The 19880-nt window shown below is 41.1% G+C and overlaps 1 protein-coding gene and 1 pseudogene across 1 annotated transcript in view; both read left to right on the forward strand.

Moving 5' to 3' along the window:
• The window catches only part of LOC134757418 (histone-lysine N-methyltransferase 2C-like), a 47900-nt pseudogene extending 28667 nt beyond the window's left edge, over nt 1-19233 (forward strand).
• Nucleotides 18816-19880, forward strand: part of LOC134757391 (putative tyrosine-protein phosphatase TPTE) — a 40313-nt gene continuing 39248 nt past the window's right edge. Inside the window, 1 exon segment of the mRNA XM_063699343.1 lies at nt 18816-19210. Coding sequence (XP_063555413.1) covers nt 19068-19210 — 143 coding nt within the window. The 5' untranslated portion in view covers nt 18816-19067.

Genomic DNA, 19880 nt, shown 5'->3' on the forward strand with positions numbered 1-19880 from the left:
ACAGGTGTGAGCCACCGCGCCCAACCTGTTGTCTATATTCTAAAATTTGGATAATTTGGATATGGTATAGTTTATGTGGCAATTTTCTTTTGGAGAACATGTAGGTTGTTTCTAGCTTTTCGCTATTGGAAACAGTGCTGCATCCTTGTGTATGCTTTCTGCATGAGTGATATTTCTCTAGGATACATACTGTAATTATATGCTTGTCTTTTTTTGTGTGTTTTAATTTATTTAATGTCTGTGCTTCCTGTTAAAATACAAGCTCCATGAGGGGGGGGAATCCAATTTGTTTTGCGCCACACTCTTTAATTACTATCTAGCCAAGTGCTTGGGAGAAAGGAGAGGTCAATAAATATATACTGAGTGAATCAGGCTGAAAGATTGGCTGGGACCATGGTGTGGTTTTGTATCCTAAGAGAGGGAGCCTGACTTATTTTGGAAAAGTAAAATTTTTTTTGGAGAATTTCGCACAAAGCAGTAGCAGGATGGTTATTGGTGGAATTTAGGAAAACGTATTCTGGACTAGAAAGAAGGCAGGTACAGGAGGTGCGATTATGAGATTATTACACAGGCCAGAAGGAAACAAAGAAACATGGGTGGTGAGAATAGAAAGGAAAGGGTACATACATTTCAAAGAGATTAGAAGGATAGGATTTGTGAGATTTACTAAGTAGCTATAAGGGGTGAAGTAAAGAAAGCATAGAAGGAAAGTTGATTTCTAGCGTAGAACATTTTAATTTTACAAACATTTATTCTCTCTCCCAGCTCCATGGAAAAAGTACTCACTAATTGCTGTTGGTATATTAATTTGTATTACATTTTCTTCCCCACTTTCTATTTTTTTTTTGAGACAAGGTCTGTGGCCCAGGCTGGAGTGCAGTGATGCCATCTGGGCTCACTGCAGCCTTGACCTCCTCGGGACCAAGAGATCCTTCCACCTCAGCCTCCTGAGTAGCTGGGACCATGGGTGCCAGCCACCATGCCCAGCTAATTTTTTTTTTTTTTGAGACGGAGTCTCACTCTGTCCCCCAGGCTGGAGTGCAGTGGCGCAATCTCGACTCACTGCAGCCTCCGCTCCCTGATTCATGCCATTCTCCTGCCTCAACCTCCCAAGTAGCTAGGACTACAGGCACCTGCCACCACGCTCGGCTAATTTTTTTTTGTATTTTTAGTAGAGACAAGGTTGCACCGTGTTAGCCAGGATGGTCTGGAACTCCTGACCTCGTGATCCGCCCGCCTCGGCCTCCAAAGTGCTGGGATTACAGGCGTGAGCCACCGTGCCCAGCCCTATGCCTAGCTAATTTTTATATTTTTCTTAGAGACAGGGTTTCGCCGTATTGCCCAGGCTGGTCTTGAACTCTCGGGTTTAGGTGAGCGCCTTGGCCCCCGAAAGTGCTGGGATTATAAGCATGAGCCACTGTGCCTGGTTTCCCTTTCAAAAGAGATTTTGGGTGTTTCGTGTCACTGTATCCACGCCGCGTGCGGTCTCTTGTGCGTGGCTTCTTTTCCTGAGCACGCACAGCTGTCTTCTAACCCGCGAGCAATGGCTTTAAGGTTTTTGTTTGTAATTCGGGGGTGACCCAGGGGTTCGGGCCGCGGGCCCCTCCTCTCGCCCAGGCACACCTTGCAGAGGAGGGGGCGGCGGGGACAGGACCCGGGTCTGTGCCTGCGCAAACCCTCGCGGGCCAACCCCACCCCCCCGCTGGGTACCTGTCACGGCTACTGCCGCGGCGCGCGCCCGCCAGGTTAAGCCGGATGGCGGGAGGAGGGGTGCGGGGCATGGGGTGCGGGGAGGGTGGCACGGCGCGCGCGTGCGCAGGAGTCGCCGAGCAAGAACTGGTAGTGCGCGCGCTCGCCGCTCGCTCGCGTCCCGGAGGCGGAGTCTGCGGGGGCGGGCGGAGCGGGGGCGCGCCTATGCTAGTCACGTGGGCGCTGGGGCGGGGCCGGGCGGCCGTTCAAGGCAGGGGGCGGGGCCGGCGCGGCCGTTCAAGGCAGGGGGCGGGGCCGGCGCGGCCGTTCAAGGCAGGGGGCGGGGCGTCTCCGAGCGGCGGGGCCAAGGGAGGGCGCAACAGCTGCTACCTCAACACTTTCTGACCCAACGGTCACCCAGCGCCGGACTCGCTGCGCCCCGGAGGCTCTAGGGACCCCTGGCGCCTACACTTAGCTCCGCGCCCGAGGTGAGCCCAGGCCCTAAATCCTCCGGGCGGGGGTAGGGGTGAGGGACGCTCCTTTTTTGTTGGGGCGGGGGTCTTGGAGACGCGAAGGCACTAGGCGCCTCGGCGGATGGCTGCACCCCTCGCCCGCGGCTCCCCGTGTCTTTTGGGGGGACACGGGTGCGGGCGCGGAATCCGGGAGGTGTCCGCACAAAAGGTCGAGAAAAACTCCGCGACGCCTCCCTCCCTCCCTCCGCCCTCCCCGCCCCCTCCTCTCCGCGCCCGCTCCTCCTCATTCAAACCCGGCCGGCCTGAGTGGTGTCAGCTCAGTCCTGGCCGCCGCCGCATGAGGAAATGGCCGAGGAGCCGGAGCCGCAGGTAAAGGGGGCGCGCCCCCCGCCCGCGCCAGCCGGGGCGCCCGCCCGGTCCTGTGGAGGCTCCCGCGCCGCCCCCGAGGCGCCCGGCTCTCGTTGTCTTGTCCCCTCCCCAGGCTGACCTCAGTTCCCCGTGTCAGCTTTCTAGCCGCTCCTCTAGGGCGCCACCTCCCCAGCCGGCTCCTGCGCTTCCGCCCACGGGAAGGTGCGGGCGATCCCGGGCTGCATCCGCTCTTGGCCGTCACACTCACACTGCACGATTTAGAAGGGCTTGGGGTGCGGGGTTCCCTGAATCTCCGCCGGGAGCGGGGGTCCGGGGGTCTGCGGGGGTGGGCGGTGGGGGTCTGTTCCGAAAAGTTGGGTCGCCCCGTGGGGCGGGTCTCCCAATTTGCCCAGTCGGCCCTTGGGGCGCGGGTGGAGGGGGGACGTCAGCGTAGGGTCCCCAGCGATACCCCGGGAAGGGCCGGGGCAAGTTGGAAATGGTCAAAACAATGCGTCTGGAAGGGCAGCATTGCTTCTTATTGTAGTTTTAATCTGCATTTCTCTAATAGCTAGTGATGATGACCAGTTTTTCATTTGCTTATTTTCCAGTTGCAAATCTCTATTAGTGAAGTATCTGTTCACATATTTTGCCCATTTTTTAAAAGTTGGCTTGTTTTCTTATAATTGAAGTTTATTTTTTCTTATACTCAAAATTTTAATTCACACATAATAAATTGGACATATTTATGAGGTACAATGTGATGTTTCAGTACATTTTACATTGCATAATGATCAAATCATGGTAATTAGCATATCCATTGCCTTAAACATTTACCATGTCTTTGATGTAAGAATATTCAAAATCCTCTCTTCTAGCGAGAATATGAGTGTATTTTAAATGTACATCTATTTGTTTTCTCACAATCCTATAAAATGATAGCTTGAGTCAATGAGTTATCCCCCCAAGTCCTATCAACCTTGTCTATTTTAGTGTAATTTAATATTGTCTAGAAAACACTAACCAAACATAGTTATTCAGAGAGCACATCTGAGCCCTCTGGTTATTCTCTGTAACCCACAAAGGAAGCTGAACACTTGATGTAAACTTCTTCATCAGAGTAAATAATAAGAATCCTCTCCATTACATACAAAAGAAAAAATAACTGGAGAGATAGTCTCTGCTCTGAGGTTATTATCCTGTGGTCTTTGGTTTTGGTACATTCTCCCCCACCCCATGCCCTTCTCCCTCATCTTTAATGAGTATCTGTATGTATGGCAGAACAGTATTTTTTTTATTATACTTTAAGTTTTAGGGTACATGTGCACAATGTGCAGGTTAGTTACATATGTATACATGCGACATGCTGGTGCGCTGCACCCACTAACTCCTCATCTAGCATTAGGTATATCTCCCAATGCTATCCCTCCCCCCTCCCCCCACTCCACAACAGTCCCCAGAGTGTGATGTTCCCCTTCCTGGGTCCATGTGTTCTCATTGTTCAGTTCCCACCTATGAGTGAGAATATGCAGTGTTTGGTTTTTTGTTCTTGCGATAGTTTACTGAGAATGATTTCCAATTTCATCCATGTCCCTACAAAGGACATGAACTCATCATTTTTTATGGCTGCATAGTATTCCATGGTGTATATGTGCCACATTTTCTTTATCCAGTCTATCATTGTTGGACATTTGGGTTGGTTCCAAGTCTTTGCTATTGTGAATAGTGCCGCAGTAAACATACGTGTGCATGTGTCTGTATAGCAGCATGATTTATAGTCCTTTGGGTATATACCCAGTAATGGGATGGCTGGGTCAAATGGTATTTCTAGTTCTAGATCTCTGAGGAATCGCCACACTGACATCCACCATGGTTGAACTAGTTTACAGTCCCACCAACAGTGTAAAAGTGTTCCTATTTCTCCACATCCTCTCCAGCACCTGTTGTTTCCTGACTTTTTAATGATTGCCATTCTCAAAGAGCAGTATGTTTTTAAGTGTCTGCAGTCTTGGGCCAAGCTCGTTCTATTCCCCACTCTACAAGAATCACAAGAGCGCTAGGATTCTGTTTGGGGTTGCTGTGGACACAGAGTTCTTATTATAGAACTGACTTATTCTCAATAGGAGGTAAAGACCTAGAGGTGAGGTCTCTGAGCAAGGGAGTCCCATCCCATCCTCTGCCCTCTCTGTTGGCTGTTGTCCTCTCATCTTCATCAGGAGAATTAAAATCATGTAAAGTTTTGGTGGGGGGACTAGATGGTGGTCTCTGCGGCCCATAGACAGGAAAGTTTGCTTATACCCAGCTGGGGGGACCACTAATTGACATTCCTTTCCCCTCCCAGGGACCTTACAGAGTCCCCTTACCCTCACGGTACTGGGGGACAACCCGTGGGTGTAAGGCCAAATAGCAATAACCTTGTTACTTGCCAGGAATTGGGTCAAGATTTGATTTAACAAGCTTGGTTTTGGGAACTAAAAAATGAAAAAAGGAAAAGCCATAATCTTGAAAGGCAACAAGAGAGAAAACTGCTAACAGGATCTTGATTAAATTTCTCCCTCTTAGAGAATGTTGGACCGACGACACAAGACCTCAGACTTGTGTTATTCTAGCAGCTGAACACACCCCAGGCTCTTCTGACCGGCAGTGGCTCTGGAAGCAGTCTGGTCTATAGGTAAGCATGTCCAGGGCTTACAGGGAGAAACTCCCAGAAATCCAGCTCTGCCTTGGGTTGCCCTGGTTCACATCCAAAGATGTGCTTGGGCCACATCTCTGGAGCACAAGGTGGTAGACTGAGAGCTTTGATATTTCTACTGCTATGGCAGATGAGCTGGTATAACTCCAAAGGTATGGAATTTGCTGTTGTCTGTGACCCAGCAAATAAAAATAGAAAAATAATTCGATAGAAAAATAATAGAAATAGAAAAAATTTAAAAAACAAACCAAGCCTCATTCTATGACATTTTAGGCAGTGTGATAATATGCATATACTGGTCACTTTAATCTTTCCTACAGGGGCAGCTGGTTGCCCTAATGTTGGATGCTCTGTTCAAGGATGGTGAGCTAGTGTTCAGCTCAGGAAGCCACTCCACAGAGATGGCCACCAAAAGGGCTTCAGTGGTCCCATCTCAATTAACACCTGAAACACTGTTAATAATTACAGTAAAGGTCACAAATGGGTTTTTATTAGTGAAATTGATGGCTTACAAAGAAGCATGATGGATGTTACAATTATATGACATTTTAAGATCTGTTAATCAACTAACGTGTTTTGGAGACAGCCCACCCTTGCATAAACAGGATAAAGGTGTATGAGGGTGGCCTGTAGTGTATATTTAGAGACGACACCCAAGGCTTGATCCTCATATGGTCCTATCTCCAGGAAGGTTTAGGAAGATTTTGGCCTCTGAAACATTAGGAATCTGTTGAGAATGAAGCTTTCATGCTTGGAGCACCTAAAGTGCGGAAAGCTTACAGAAGCTTGTGTACTGTGTCTGCTTGCTACTGAATGTTTTGTTAAATGAATATCTGTATGTGTGGCAGATTTGGTCGGAGACCTACTTTTCATTATAACCTGGTAGCATGATTATAAAGGTGTAGCTAACCTTCAGCTAACTCAAACTTCTGTGGTTGCTCCTATCTACCAAAAAGCATTTAAGAATTCTGCATGACCACTTCAGTTTAGGACAGTTTGCAATTCTCACCTTCCTTAGAGGGCAATTTAGCTATTACTTATTCATGTCCCATGAGGGAAGTCATTCTGTGCCCCAAAGCAGCTTATCAAAGTATTATTTCAGACTTCATGCAGTACTCTCCCTGAAAGGAGTTCAGGTAACATCTATGGATGTCTCGTGCCCTTTTTGGAGATTATTTTCCCAAGGAACTTGCTTAGTAATCCTGGCTTGTCACCTGAATCTGGAGTAATTTGAGTGTCTTCCGGTTCTCTTCCTCAGTAGAGGATGTCTGAAAAATCCAGTAATCATTTAATAAGTCTGCTTATGTCGGAAACTCAAATTCTTACCTTTTTGGTGTTTTGAACATTTTCCCCTGTTATGATTTATTAGTGTATTCTGCATAGACAACCCAATTATTCATCCTGCTGAAAAGTAGCGGATGCCTATAGATGCCTTTCTTTTTGTAAAAGGTATTGTTTTTCCTGAGACCTGGATGAATTTCCAGGAGCCATTCAAGGACATGAGAACACCCACTTAGAACTTGAAAGGTTCCCCTCATGGCCCTCAGACCAGGCTAATGAGATGCGATAATTTGAACTCTGGCACTCCTTTCCTCACAGGCTGAAAGACTAGCACAATATTAGTGTCTATCTGTGCTTAAAGGTTGGAGCTATTGATCAGAGTCCAAAATTAGTTTGTGTAGGGGAACTTTTCTTAAAGACATAAAAAGATACCATTTAATATATTGTTTCCAAAATGTGTTTCTCACACATTTCCACTATGAGAAAGAGGTTCTGTGGTCAAATAGGTTAAGAAACCTCAGCACACTCTTAGAGAATCCCAGTTGTTATCAGCAGCAAAAAAATGTATGTGATCAGTTTCTTAAACCTATTTAAATGTTTGAAAAATTAGAAAATTGTGGCAAAGAGCATTAATTCTTGAGTCTTGGGAGTGTATTACCTTGATGAGAATGTTTGTGTATTTGAAACTAAAAATGTGTATCAGTTTATATTGCCACATACTGTTTTTTATGGCATAATATATGGTGTAGAGAGCAGGTTGTCTAAAAACCAATATTGGCAAAATGCTGAATATTCAGCATGGTTTTATGAAGTTGACAGATGTGGAGTGTATTTTGCATGTGTCTTAACTTACAGATGAGGAAATGAAGTAGCAGAGAGATTAAATTAGCCAAGCCAGGGGTTTCGGTGCTAGGAAGTCTTGATATTGTAAAACATAGCCATATAACTTTAAGAAAATGAATCCAGACAAAAAGAAAACAAAATCATTGTAAACACATAATCCACTTTAAGTTCACAAAATGTTTTAAACATAATTAAGGCTATGCTTGACTTATCTACTTGTTTATTTCCTACCAAGGATGACCGGGAACTAGCCATTGATATAGAAACATTCATTATTCTTACATTTTCTTTCTTTTTTCTGTGTCCTCTCTCTCTCTCTCACACACACACACACACACAGACACACACACACACACACAGTCTCAGAAGTACTAGTGCTGTATCCTGAAATTGTTTCTTTAGTTCTTGTCAAAATTCCTCCGATTTTATTTTTTGTGTCCTGAAATACTGTTGACATTAACATCCTCATTGCCTTCCAAAATATCTGACTTTATTTTTTGTATGTGCTTTTTACTCTTTGGTAGAGTTATGGATTCACTACCAGATTCTACTGTATGCTCTGACAACTATGACCACAATGGGTGAGTTGACTGATCTAAGTGGTGAAAAACACTGGGAGCATCAATGGCAATAACAGCTTTCTATCAGAGACTTTAAGCATCTTTGGTAACATTGTTTTTGAACCAGAGTGGAAAAAATAAGATCAGGTCAGAAGAGGGATGCTTGGTACTCAAAGATTGTTTGTGACTCTAAGTAATTAGCAAACAAAACCTTAGGAAACTATCAGAATGCCTGTGTATGAGACTCTCTCAAGAGTGATGCAAGAGAGTAGAGAATCCTACTTGGAGAAAGAAGGTGGTAGCATTGGACAGGCAGCAGAGGAGCCCTCAGCATAAAGAAAGGAGCTAAGAGACCCTGTATCTGTCCCTCACCCTTCAGAGCTGGTGACCCAAACTCAAAACCATCATCACATTGGATGGAGCCCCTGCCTCAGGTTTAGTCACTTGATCCTATTTGAGGAGAAGCAAAGATATCTGTGACTCATGAAGAGCATGAAGGTGGTGGAGGGACTTGATAATTAGGAAATCAAAATGGGCAAGAATAATGTGTGACTACAAATGGGACATGAATTTGAAGGAAATTTAAGTTAAATTTGCTGCCACACATGATGATCAGGTTCAGTAATAAAGAATTGTATTTAAATCTTGATTCATTAAACTTTTTTGAGAGTCCTAAACAATTTTTATTACCAACACATAGAGACTTGTTTCTAGAGAAAAATCAAGTACCAGGTGCCAAATAACAGATTTACATGAGAATTTTTAGGGACAACACATTGTAATTTGTAGCGCAATCATAGCCAATTTGAACCAAAAAAAAAAAGTCGTGTATGCATTTATGTTGTTTCTTACTATTTACCTTTCAATCCTTTGAACTGACTCCAATGAATTGACATCAGAAATCTGTGCTGGAGTCAACAATGAAAGGTGATGTCATAATATATATTGGAGATGGGAGGAATTCAGGTTTGTGAAATTCAGTCTCAGAATTATTCATGGGAAAATAGTTTTCTGGACACTGATTCTAAAATTCTTTCTAAAAAGTTGGGTCTTAAGTAAGCTAAGTCATATTTATCATATCTTTTAGATTCAAGGAATTTTGTTGTTCAAATAAATTGGTCATATCACCGCTCCATGTGGCAAATCTCTAATATATTTTTGCATTTGATGTTTGAAGTAAAATGCAGCAACCTTACATAGAGCTTTATAATAAGCTTCATGTGTTCAAATATAATTGGTACTTTTATAACCGATGCTGTTATACTCAGAAAGTTATTTCTTATCGTAAGATTACCAATATAGTCACCAAAATATTTTTTTATATTTTGAATTAATTTTCCACATTTAAATAAAACAAGCGCTGCTGCTGTTGTTACTATTCCCTTTTAACGTCTCCCCAAATTAATGTTTTATTCTGTACACTTTATGAGATGGCAGCTTAACAATACCCTTAATATGGCCCAAGGATTCTACAAAAGGAAATGCTGGTGTGTTTGTCAAAAGTGTTTTCTGGCTGGGCATGGTGGCTCAAGCCTGTAATCCCAGCACTTTGGGAGGCTGAGGCAGGTGGACCACGAGGTCAGGAGTTCAAGACCAGCCTGGCCAATATGGTAGAACCGCGTCTCTACTAAAAATACAAAAATTAGCTGGGCATGGTGGTGCATGCCTGTAGTCCCAGCTACTCAGGAGGCTGAGGCAGAAGGATCACTTGAATCCGGGAAGCAGAGGTTGCAGTGAGCTGAGACAGCACCGCTGAACTGCAGCCTCGATGACAGAGCAAAACTCTGTCTCAAAAAAAAAAAAAGTGTTTCCTGTGCAGATTATCTATTCACCACTTGCAGATTTGAAGTTTGCTAAGCATGTGTGATATCTAAAAGTTCATTTGAAGAATAAGTTTCAATGCCAAAAATGTTTAAATGTGGGATATGGGAAGATGATGCAAAGATCGAATATCCAAACATTTCCATTTTCACCAGGAGGACTTAATAGAATGTCTAACAGCTACTTTTAGATATTTTTGAAATGTGAGGGGGTGAGTTAACACAAAGTAGACTGTGAGATTAAAATGTCTGTTCACTCTAAAATCTCAGCATTCACTTTCTTATTGTCAAGTTATTCATCAGACTCTTTTCAGAGACAACCTAAATGCAAGCTCTTAGAATATTACAACATCTTTTATATGAGATGACAGGAAATAATTTCATGGCCTTTTAAAGGATAGATGAGGGATCTGAATACCACTTTCAGATTAAGTAACTCCTCTATTGAATATTACACTGTTTTATGGTTCATATCTCTATTGTGGTTGAGAGGTATTGCCAGATTTATTCGCTGACAAGTAAATATTATTCAGTTTATAATTAATATCCACCTTGGGGGGAGATACTTTCAGTCTATGTTAAAACTATCTTCAATGTTCAGTATCCTGTTCCACATAAAACTTTCATGCACTAGTTTTAGCATTCATTGATTTTTATGTGAATCAGTTGTAACTGTGATCATTACAAAATGGTGATTTTTTTTTTAAAAAGTAGTTTTTCTGTGTTTAATAAGTATCATTCTATTATAAGGAGAGCTATTCCTACCCCTATTTGTTCACTATTACTATGAACTTATAAATTCTTACATTATTTCAATGAATTACAATCCTTTCTGTCATTATTTATTTTGATCTTTAAATGGTCCCATATTTGGCCAGTGGGACTCCCTAAAAGCTAGCCCCTGTGTCCTTTTGACTTGACATGTTCCCATCACTTTTTGAGCATTTCCCCAGCCCTGGAATCAGCCATTTACCCAAAGAACCTCATGCCCTTTAGAAACCAATCAATATTTTGCATTTGGTATGCTGATTGCCATTGGCTCATTGCTACTTGTAGGCCTTTTAATATATAGATGAGAGTACAGTTATACATATTGACATATACAGATACATGCACATATGCAACAATTTTAATATGTTTAATACACAGTATATACATTTATATGTGTTCTGTAAACTACGTATTATTGTTTTGCCTATATGTTTTTTAATTTACTTAAATGGTATTAAGTTGTATCTCATTTTGTTAGTTTTTTGCTTAGTAACATAAGATTATTCTTCTTGTGCACACCTTTTGTTGTTGCTTTTAACTGGTATGAAAAATTGCACAGCATGCATGCATCCCCTAGTGAGGAACACATATATTGCTTCCTACCATTTGCCTTCACAAAGAGTGCCACTAAATGATTATCCTTATGCCAGACCCCTATAGACCTGTTTGAGTATTTCTGTAGGAATATGAAACAGGACTTGATGGGCCATGGGATTGCATATTTTGAATTTTACCGAATACTGCCTATTGCCCTCACAATGGTTATACCAGTCTGCATCTCATGAACAGTGCATGATGGTTCCTACACATACACATTCACAACAACACTTGACATTATCAAACTTTCTAATTTATATAATCAATCTAATAGGTCATAACATATTGCATTATGTTTTACTTTGAATTTATGTGATAACTTATGAATTTGAGCATCATTTTATGTTCTTATAGCATTTGGGATTTCTTCTGTAATGGTCCATTCATGAACTTAGCCCGTTTTTCCACTAGTGTTCCTATCTTTGTCTTGTTAATTTACTTGTGCTGTTTTTGAATATTTTATATTTTAGAATAAGTTAATCAAATTTCTTTTAAAATTATGTTTAATTTTCAAAGTGATTATGTTACATTTGTAAACAATATAGCAATGATTCACTCTTTTTAGTAACATTAATAACATGATGCTATTGTTTGGAGGTTTGTACCCCCAAACTGCATGTTGAAATTTGATCCCCAATGTCGGAGGTGGGGCCTAATGGAAGGTGTTTGGAAGATGAATGGATTAATTCCCTCCCTTGGAGTGAGGGTGAGTGAGTACTCACTCTATTAGTTCTTGCAAGAGCTGGTGGTTTAAAAAGAGACCAGCGGCTTCCCGCACCTTGATTCCCATCTTGCCATTTGATCTCTGCACGTGTCAGTTCCCCTTCATCTTCCACCATAAATGGGAGCAGCCTCAGAAGCAGATGTTGGCATCAGGCTTCTTGTGCAGCACACAACTGTGAGCCAAATAAACCTCTTTTCTTTATAAATTACCCAGCCTCAGGTATCCCTTATTAAACAGACTCAGATGCATGGAATCCCATTCAAAAGTTTGGACTATCGCTTTATGTATTCAAATCATCCTTCATGTCAGTTTGAGACATTGAAGTTATGTTCTCTAATCCGTCATCTGCCTGTTAGCTTTGGCATTGTTGTTCTTCATTCTCTTCATGACAGAACTTTTTGCCTTATTATTTTACTTGTGAAGTTTGAAACTTTCCCACTTTCAGTCTACAAAGGTAATTTCTAATCCTCATAGTTTTAATTTACACATTTAATGCTTTAATCTACTTAGAGTCTACCCTTCAATATGGTGTTAGGTAGGGATTTGGTTTCATTTTTCTCCCAATGGCAGGCTGATTTTCCAAATACCATCTATGAAACAATTCATCCTTTTTCCTTGTTTATGTAATCATCGTCAGTGACATATATCTACATAGGTTTATCTCTGAGCTCAATATTTTGCTCCATTGATACTTATGGCATCCCTACACCTTTTTTTATTAGCATGATTAGTTAAGTTATTAATGGAGCCTTTATATGTTGACATAGATTTTGTAGTAAGTATGTCAATATTCTAAAAAATTTTGAAAAATACCTATGTGGGCCCTGTGGTGTTTGGGAGAGGGAAGGGCTTTAAATACTAGGTTGATTTCTTTGTTACTTGAGTATTCTATTTCTATATAAATATATTTTCTTGCACTAATGTTAGTGTTTTATATTCGTCTAGGAATTTTTCCATTCCATCTAAGTTTTCACATTTATTAGCATATAATTGAATAATCTTATTTTAAAAAATTTTAGTTGTGTTCTAGTTATGCTCCCTTCTTGTACATTTTATTTGGATATTCACTCTGTTTGTTCTTGATTATTATTGCCACAGGTCTATTGTAGTAATCTTTTCAAAGAGACACACTTTTGTTTTGTTAATCTTCTCCACGGTTTTTTCTTCTCCAGTTCAGTGACTTATGCTTACCTCCTTATGTTTTGCTTCCTTATTACTCCATAGACTTTGCCTTGTGCTCCTTTTCCAACCTCTCTACTTAAATGTGTACTCTTTGCTTTTAACCATCTTGACTTCTTATTAATGCTTATATATTGGTAAATTTTCTTCTAAATATTGCTTCATTGTATCCTACAAATTTTGTCATGTTATTATCAATCAGTTCTTAGTATTTAAAATATTTCATGATTTCCCTTTTAACATAAGAGGCATTCAGTAATGTGTAATTTAGTTTCAAATGTGGGTTTTTTTTAAAAAAGCTAATCACATTACAATATATTCAGAGAACAGCAATATGATATTGATCCTGTGGACTTTATCCTGTGGAAGCTTTCTTTATGGTACAGAGAGCTATGATGTTGGTCTGTCCTTGTGCCCTCATAGGTCTTTTGCTGTTTCTAGAAGGTGTTAGAATTTTCTCTTTGTCTCCATTAGATACTTAAAGCTGATATATTTCTTCTTTCTTGAATTTTGGGAAATTTATCATCATAAATTTTCTCATTTTATTTTGCATTTTTAGTTTTCATTTCTTCTTAGATTTTCATATTCTAGATGTTAGATAGCTGTTTTTATCCTCCATAACATTCTTCTTTAGTATGTTCTCTTTATTCTTTTCTACTATTTTCTGGGTAAGTTTCTCAATCTAATCTTCTAACTCTAAATTAATTAGCTTTTCACATGTATCCAAACTACTATTTATCCCTCAACAAGTTATATTTTTTTGACAGTCATACTTTTACAGTTAAGGCTTTCTCTTTTATTTTTTCTTACGACTCCCATTCTCATTTCATGTTTCAACATCTTCCTTTGTGTCCTCTTATTCTTGAGAATATTTGTCATGCTTACTTTAAAATCTTGGTCAGTGTGTTCCAGTAGTTTTGCTACAGTCGGTATGCTGTTGTTCAGCTTGTTGTATTTCTTTTTCAGTAGTTGTATTCCTCAGATATCTAATCATGTTGGTTTGTGAACTCAGATTTTTTGTGGCTGTTGGCTACTCTGGTCATTTGTATTGGGGAAGGACTGAAGGACAATCTCGGTCTGCTGCTGTTCTTGCAACATAATTATTAATAGCACCCACTTTTTCCTTTCAAAAGTGTCCTGGTTTGGGCAGGAATTATATAGTCAGTCTCACTGAAATCTAGGACGTAAGCTGTGTCATTGTCAGTAAGTTTAAAATGAAGAGAAGTGATGTGCCCCAGGGTAGAGAGTCTCAGGAACCATGAAACACTGACCAGGCAACTCCTCTGGGTTGTGAAAAGGAAAAACTTTAGACAAGGTAAATTTAAGAGTTTAATAGTGCAAGAATGATTCGTGAGTTGGGAAGCTTTTAGAACGAGAACAAGTTCTGAGAACTGCAAGCTGGCAACGTGGCCAGACAGCATTATGGACAGAAAATGGAAGTGAGGTCCAGAAACAGCTTTGTTGTTTACAACTGGTTACAGCTGGATGTTTTGTCTTATTTGAATCAGTCAGCCACCCGCAATTGACTGAAGCTCAGCTGCTGCAATTGACTGAGACACAGCTATCTGTTACAAGTGTATATTCTATTCATAATTATGCTGTTAGTTTACACACTAGGTTAGCTTGCAGTTTGTTGCATAAGGACTCAAGTACAGAGGCAACCACAGGGAAAATTTTGTTTAATTAAACAACTATATCACCTTGAAGCTCCTGAACAAAGCAGCATTGGAGGAGACAATCTCTCTGGTTTGTAACCTGGGCTTTGGAGATGGAGGCAGGTGGAGGAGTGAAGGCCCAAGGATGGCTCTTCAGCCCTTCCCTGTTTTCATCAGCCAGCCTAATGCTCTCCTAATTTTACTGTAACTACTCCTGGGTAGTTGCTGTTGTTGTCTATGGAGACAGGCAGGGATGGTCACTATTGTTTCCAAATGGCTAAATTGCATGTGTTTTGTTTTGCTTTGTTTTTTCAGAACAGCTAGTTTATTAGTTGTAGGGTTATTGTAGCTAATTTGAATAAAAATTAAGCCTACAAATTCACATGGTATTTGATTATGTACAATTTAGTTTAATTCTTTAGCTCTGACCCAAATGAAGTGATATCACTAACCCATGATGGAGTCCTCAGTGAAAGTGAAACGATATCACTAGCCTATAATGGAGCCATCAGTGAAAGGTGTTATGTGTGTGTATGTTCATAAAGATACACACAAATGTTAACTATAGAGTTTCTTGGACACTGTTTCTAAAGTACTGGTAGTTTCAGCTTCTGTATGTAACATCCTTTTCTTTTTGGGTCTAGTTGGATACAAGATAAGTAGATCACAAGAAGTCTACTTCTTCTTCCTAGCTGAATTGACTTGTAGCTAAAACTTTTAGAAAACTGTTGGATTGCCTGTGTATGAGATTCTAGCAGGTTAGGCTATATTAGTTTCTAGGGCTGCTTTAACAAAGTATCACAAACCAAGTGGCTTAAACAAAAATTAATGATCTCATAGTCCTAGGGACTAGAAATCTGAAACTGAGGTTGTCAGTAGGGTTGGCTTTTTATGAAGGCTATAAGGAAGAATCTGTTTGATACCTCTTTGCTAGCTTTTTCTGGTTGCTGGCAATCTTTGGCATTCCTTGGCAGGTAGACTCTTGTCTAGAGTAACTGCAGCTATTTGACCAAAAGTGTAAGTCCAAATTGTGTTTGTATCTGAGTAATATGCTTTTATAATTCCCCAGCCCACAGCCAATTGAGTCGATGGTAGTAACCTATGATAGAGCCACCCATGAAATGTGAATGAGAAACAAAGATTTATATACAAGTAAGTGTATATATACATATATACACATAACATACACGCATGCACACACATACACACACAGAAACATAAAACAATGAAAGAGAAAGAGAAGTTGATATTTGTAAAATTCACTGTCAGGCATATCCTTGGAAATACAGAGTATCTTTGACAGTATCTCTAAATCTTCTCACTGTAGGATCTATAGATAACCTTCTATTTTTTTTTCAGACCAAATTGGATAAAAGAGGATGAAGTCATGAAAGGGATGCTTCTTCCTCTTAGTATATTTGTCACTCTAAGTTAGTAGTATCCAATCCCTTAGGAACCTCTGAGGTTTTCCATTTATGAGACTCTCCTACTACTAGAGTGGGCCAAAGGGAGAGAGAATCCTATATGGAGCAATGGGGAGGTAACAGGTGGCAGGGAGGAGTGAAGCACTCAGCAAAAAGAACAGAGTTCATGAAACCGTAATGGGTTCCTCACCTTCTAGAGTTCTACCACCATGTGAGGCTGGTGCTCCAAACCCAAACCCACAATCATTTTGTAGGGAGTTCCTGACTCAGGCCTACAGCTACATGGTCATATCTTCTGGGCAGGAAAGACAGCCATGATGGGTGAAAGTAAAGAAGTGACAGAAGGACTTAGGAATCAAGAATTTAGATGGGGTAAGAGGCATGTTTCCTTACAGACTGCAGTTACATTAGAAATAAATGCCACTGGCCAGGCATGGTGGCTCATATCTGTAATCCCAGCACTTTGGGAGGCCAAGACAGCTAGATCACTGGAGGCCAGGAATTTGAGACAAGCCTGACCAACATGGCAAAACCCTGTCTCTACTAAAAATACAAAAATTAGCCAGGTGTGGTGGTGCATGCCTGTAATCCCATCGACTCAGGAGGCTGAGGAAGGAGAATTGCTTGAACCTGGGAGGCAGAGGTTGCAGTGAGCCAAGATGGCACCACTGCACTCCAGCCTCAGTGAGAGTGAGACTCCACCTAAAAAAAAGGATACACCTAGTTCGAATTAGTGATATACACATGAATATTTAAATGTCAACCAGATAGTACATCGTAGAGTAACTGTAGCTGTTTGATTCAAAAAGTAAGTTTAGAATTACATGTGTGTCCAACTATCTACTTTTATATTCCTTTAGCCTGCATACAGAATTGACATCAATGACCTATGATAGAACCACCAATGAAATGTGAATTATAAAATATATATACACAAATATTTAAAGAAATATATATGTAGATATACATACTTCTGTCTATCTAGACACACAGGGAGAGAGAGAAAGGGAGAGAAAGAGAAAAGAGAGAGAGAATCGACAGAGAGAAAGATGAAGATTATGTGCTTACACTCAGGATCATCTATGGCCATACAGAATGTCTTTTACACTGTTTATAAACCTCCTCACTATAGGCCCTGCGGGCCCCTTATCCAACTTTTTGATTAAATTGGATAAAAAAGGAACAGGGCAAAAAAGGGAAACTTCTTGTTATTGTCTTGTCACCCTTAGTAGCAGGCACATACTTAGGAAAGTCAGATTTTCTGTGTATGAGACATACTAGAGTGGACCAAGGGAAGAAAATCCTATGCAGAGCAACAAGCGAGTAACAGTGGACAGGGAGCAGTGGAGCCCTTAGGGAAAAAAACAGAGCTAATGGCCCTGGCAGGGTTCCTCACACCCAGAGCTCTACCACCATGTGAGGCTAACACTGCAAGCCCACACCCATCATCACATTGTATGGGGCAGTTTCTTGACCCTGTGTGAGAGCAGAGAAGACACCTATAATGGCAAAAACAAGGCACTCATGAAGGGATTTTAGTGTCAGGAAATGAGATGGGGTCAAGGAGATTTGTATATAGAAACTGCAGCTGAATTTGAAATAAAGTAAACCACCAAATTCTTAGTTTGTGCTGTATTCAATTGTAAAGAACTAAACATCGCTTGTGAGTAATTCAAACCAGAAAGTGAAGTCCAGGATGTCATATTGGTGTTGGACGATACATATATATATTTAAATTCTGTAGCACTGCCAAGTCTAAATTCAAATCAGTACCCTGGAGTGGAGCTGTCAGTGAACTGTGAGACAGAAATAATATAGAGGCTGGGCGTGGTGGCTCACGCCTGTAATCCCAGCACTTTGGGAGGCTGAGGTGGGTGGATCACGAGGTCAGGAGATCGAGACCATCCTGGCTAACACAGTGAAACCCCATCTCTACTAAAAATACAAAAAATTAGCTGGGTGTGGTGGCGGGTGCCTGTAGTCCCAGCTACTCAGGAGGCTGAGGCAGGAGAATGGCATGAACCCGGGAGGCGGAGCTTGCAGTGAGCCGAGATCCTGCCACTGCACTCCAGCCTGGGCAACAGAGGGAGACTCCCCCTCAAAAAAAGAAAAAAAGAAAAAGAAAAAGAAAAAAATCAATATAGATATAAGGATGTATGAACAAGGGAGGAAACGATTATATACCATTTATATATACCTATATGCATTCATATTAAATCAAGGCATGCACCCACAGGTACTGCAGAGAAATATAAAGGTTGAGATTAAGGAAGTTCCCATTCAAGGGCATTAATGGAAAAACAAAAAACTTTTGACACATGTGTCTGCGTGATCTCACTATAGGATATGAAGGTGACTTTATGTCTTGAATGAATTTAGATAAAACATGGCCACATAAAAAGAAGGATGATTTTTCTTACTAGTCTGTTTGATACTCTTGAGTAAAAATAAAAAATAATTTTCAGACTGCCTGTATGTGAGACCTTACTATAATGGCTGAGGACAGCAGAGAATCCTCTTTGGAAACAGGAAAGCACAGCAGGGACGGAGAGTAGTGAAGACCTCAGGAGAAGAGAAAAAAGCTAACAACCCTAGAAATGTTTTCGACCCTGCAGAACTCTGCCACAATACAGGGTGGTACTCAAAACCCCAAATACCATCATATTGGATTGTGTCCTTGACTCAGACCTGCAGTTACTTTACCGTACTTGTGTACCAAGAGAGACAATCAAGTGAAGAAGTAATGGAGGGCTTTCGAGGCAGCACATTTAGTGGAATAAGAGGGCTGACTACCTCCACGCAAAAGTTTAGTTTGAAATAACTGCCACCACAAAGGCTGTCACGCATTGGGACTGAGGTCATAATAAAGAGGTTTATTTAAATCTGAAAGCATTACTATTTTCCCCAGCCTAAGATGTTGGTTGCCATCATATAAATCCTCCTTTTTAATAAAAAAATGACATTTTAGAACCAAATAGTGCTATACACATGAATAGTCAGAACTTAACTGGTTTATGTGCAGAGTAATGAAAGCTAGTTTTACCAGAAAAGTAAATTTTGAATTGTGTCTCCTGTCTGACTGTATTCTTTTGTCATCCTCTAGTCCACCCACAAATGAATTATCAGGAGTGAACCCAGAGGCACGTATGAATGAAAGGTGAGTTATGCATATGTGTGTCTTTATTTATTGAATTATAACTGAGCATAGAAGTATTCACACACACAGGCACATAAACAAATATATCCATCCATCCATCCATGCATCCATCCGTACACACTTCTCTCAAACACATCCACTAACAAATCCATGCATACAGTGGAAACATACAACAAGGAGACAGACGGCCGGACATTTGTGGAGTTTATTCTGGGAAGCCTGCGTGGCCATAGAGAGTGGTTTTTAACAGGATTTCCAATTCTTCTCCTCGTAGCCTTTGTAGGTAACATTGCTTCCTTTTCTAACGGAGTGATATAAAAAGGAGCAGGTCATAGGAGAGCTGCTGCTTCCTATGTTAGTGTATTTGTCACTGTTAGTTCGTAGTAAGCAGCTTCTTAAAGGACTCAGATTTCCTGAGTTTGAGAGCCCACCAGATTGACAGAAAGGAGGAGAAAATCCTGTTTGCAACATGGAGGAGATAGCAGCTGACAAGGAGCAGTGAAGCCCTGGGCAGAAAAGAACAGAGCTAATGGAACATGGACTTGTCCCTCACACTCCAGAGCTCTGTCAACATATGAGGTTGGTGCTAAAACATAAACACAAGCACACCACCTCATTGGATGCAGCCCTTCCTTAGGCCCACAGCTACTTGCCTGTGTCCCATGGACAG

The sequence above is a fragment of the Gorilla gorilla genome, chromosome 17 (assembly GCF_029281585.2).
Source record: "Gorilla gorilla gorilla isolate KB3781 chromosome 17, NHGRI_mGorGor1-v2.1_pri, whole genome shotgun sequence".
Taxonomy (NCBI): Eukaryota; Metazoa; Chordata; class Mammalia; order Primates; family Hominidae; genus Gorilla; species Gorilla gorilla.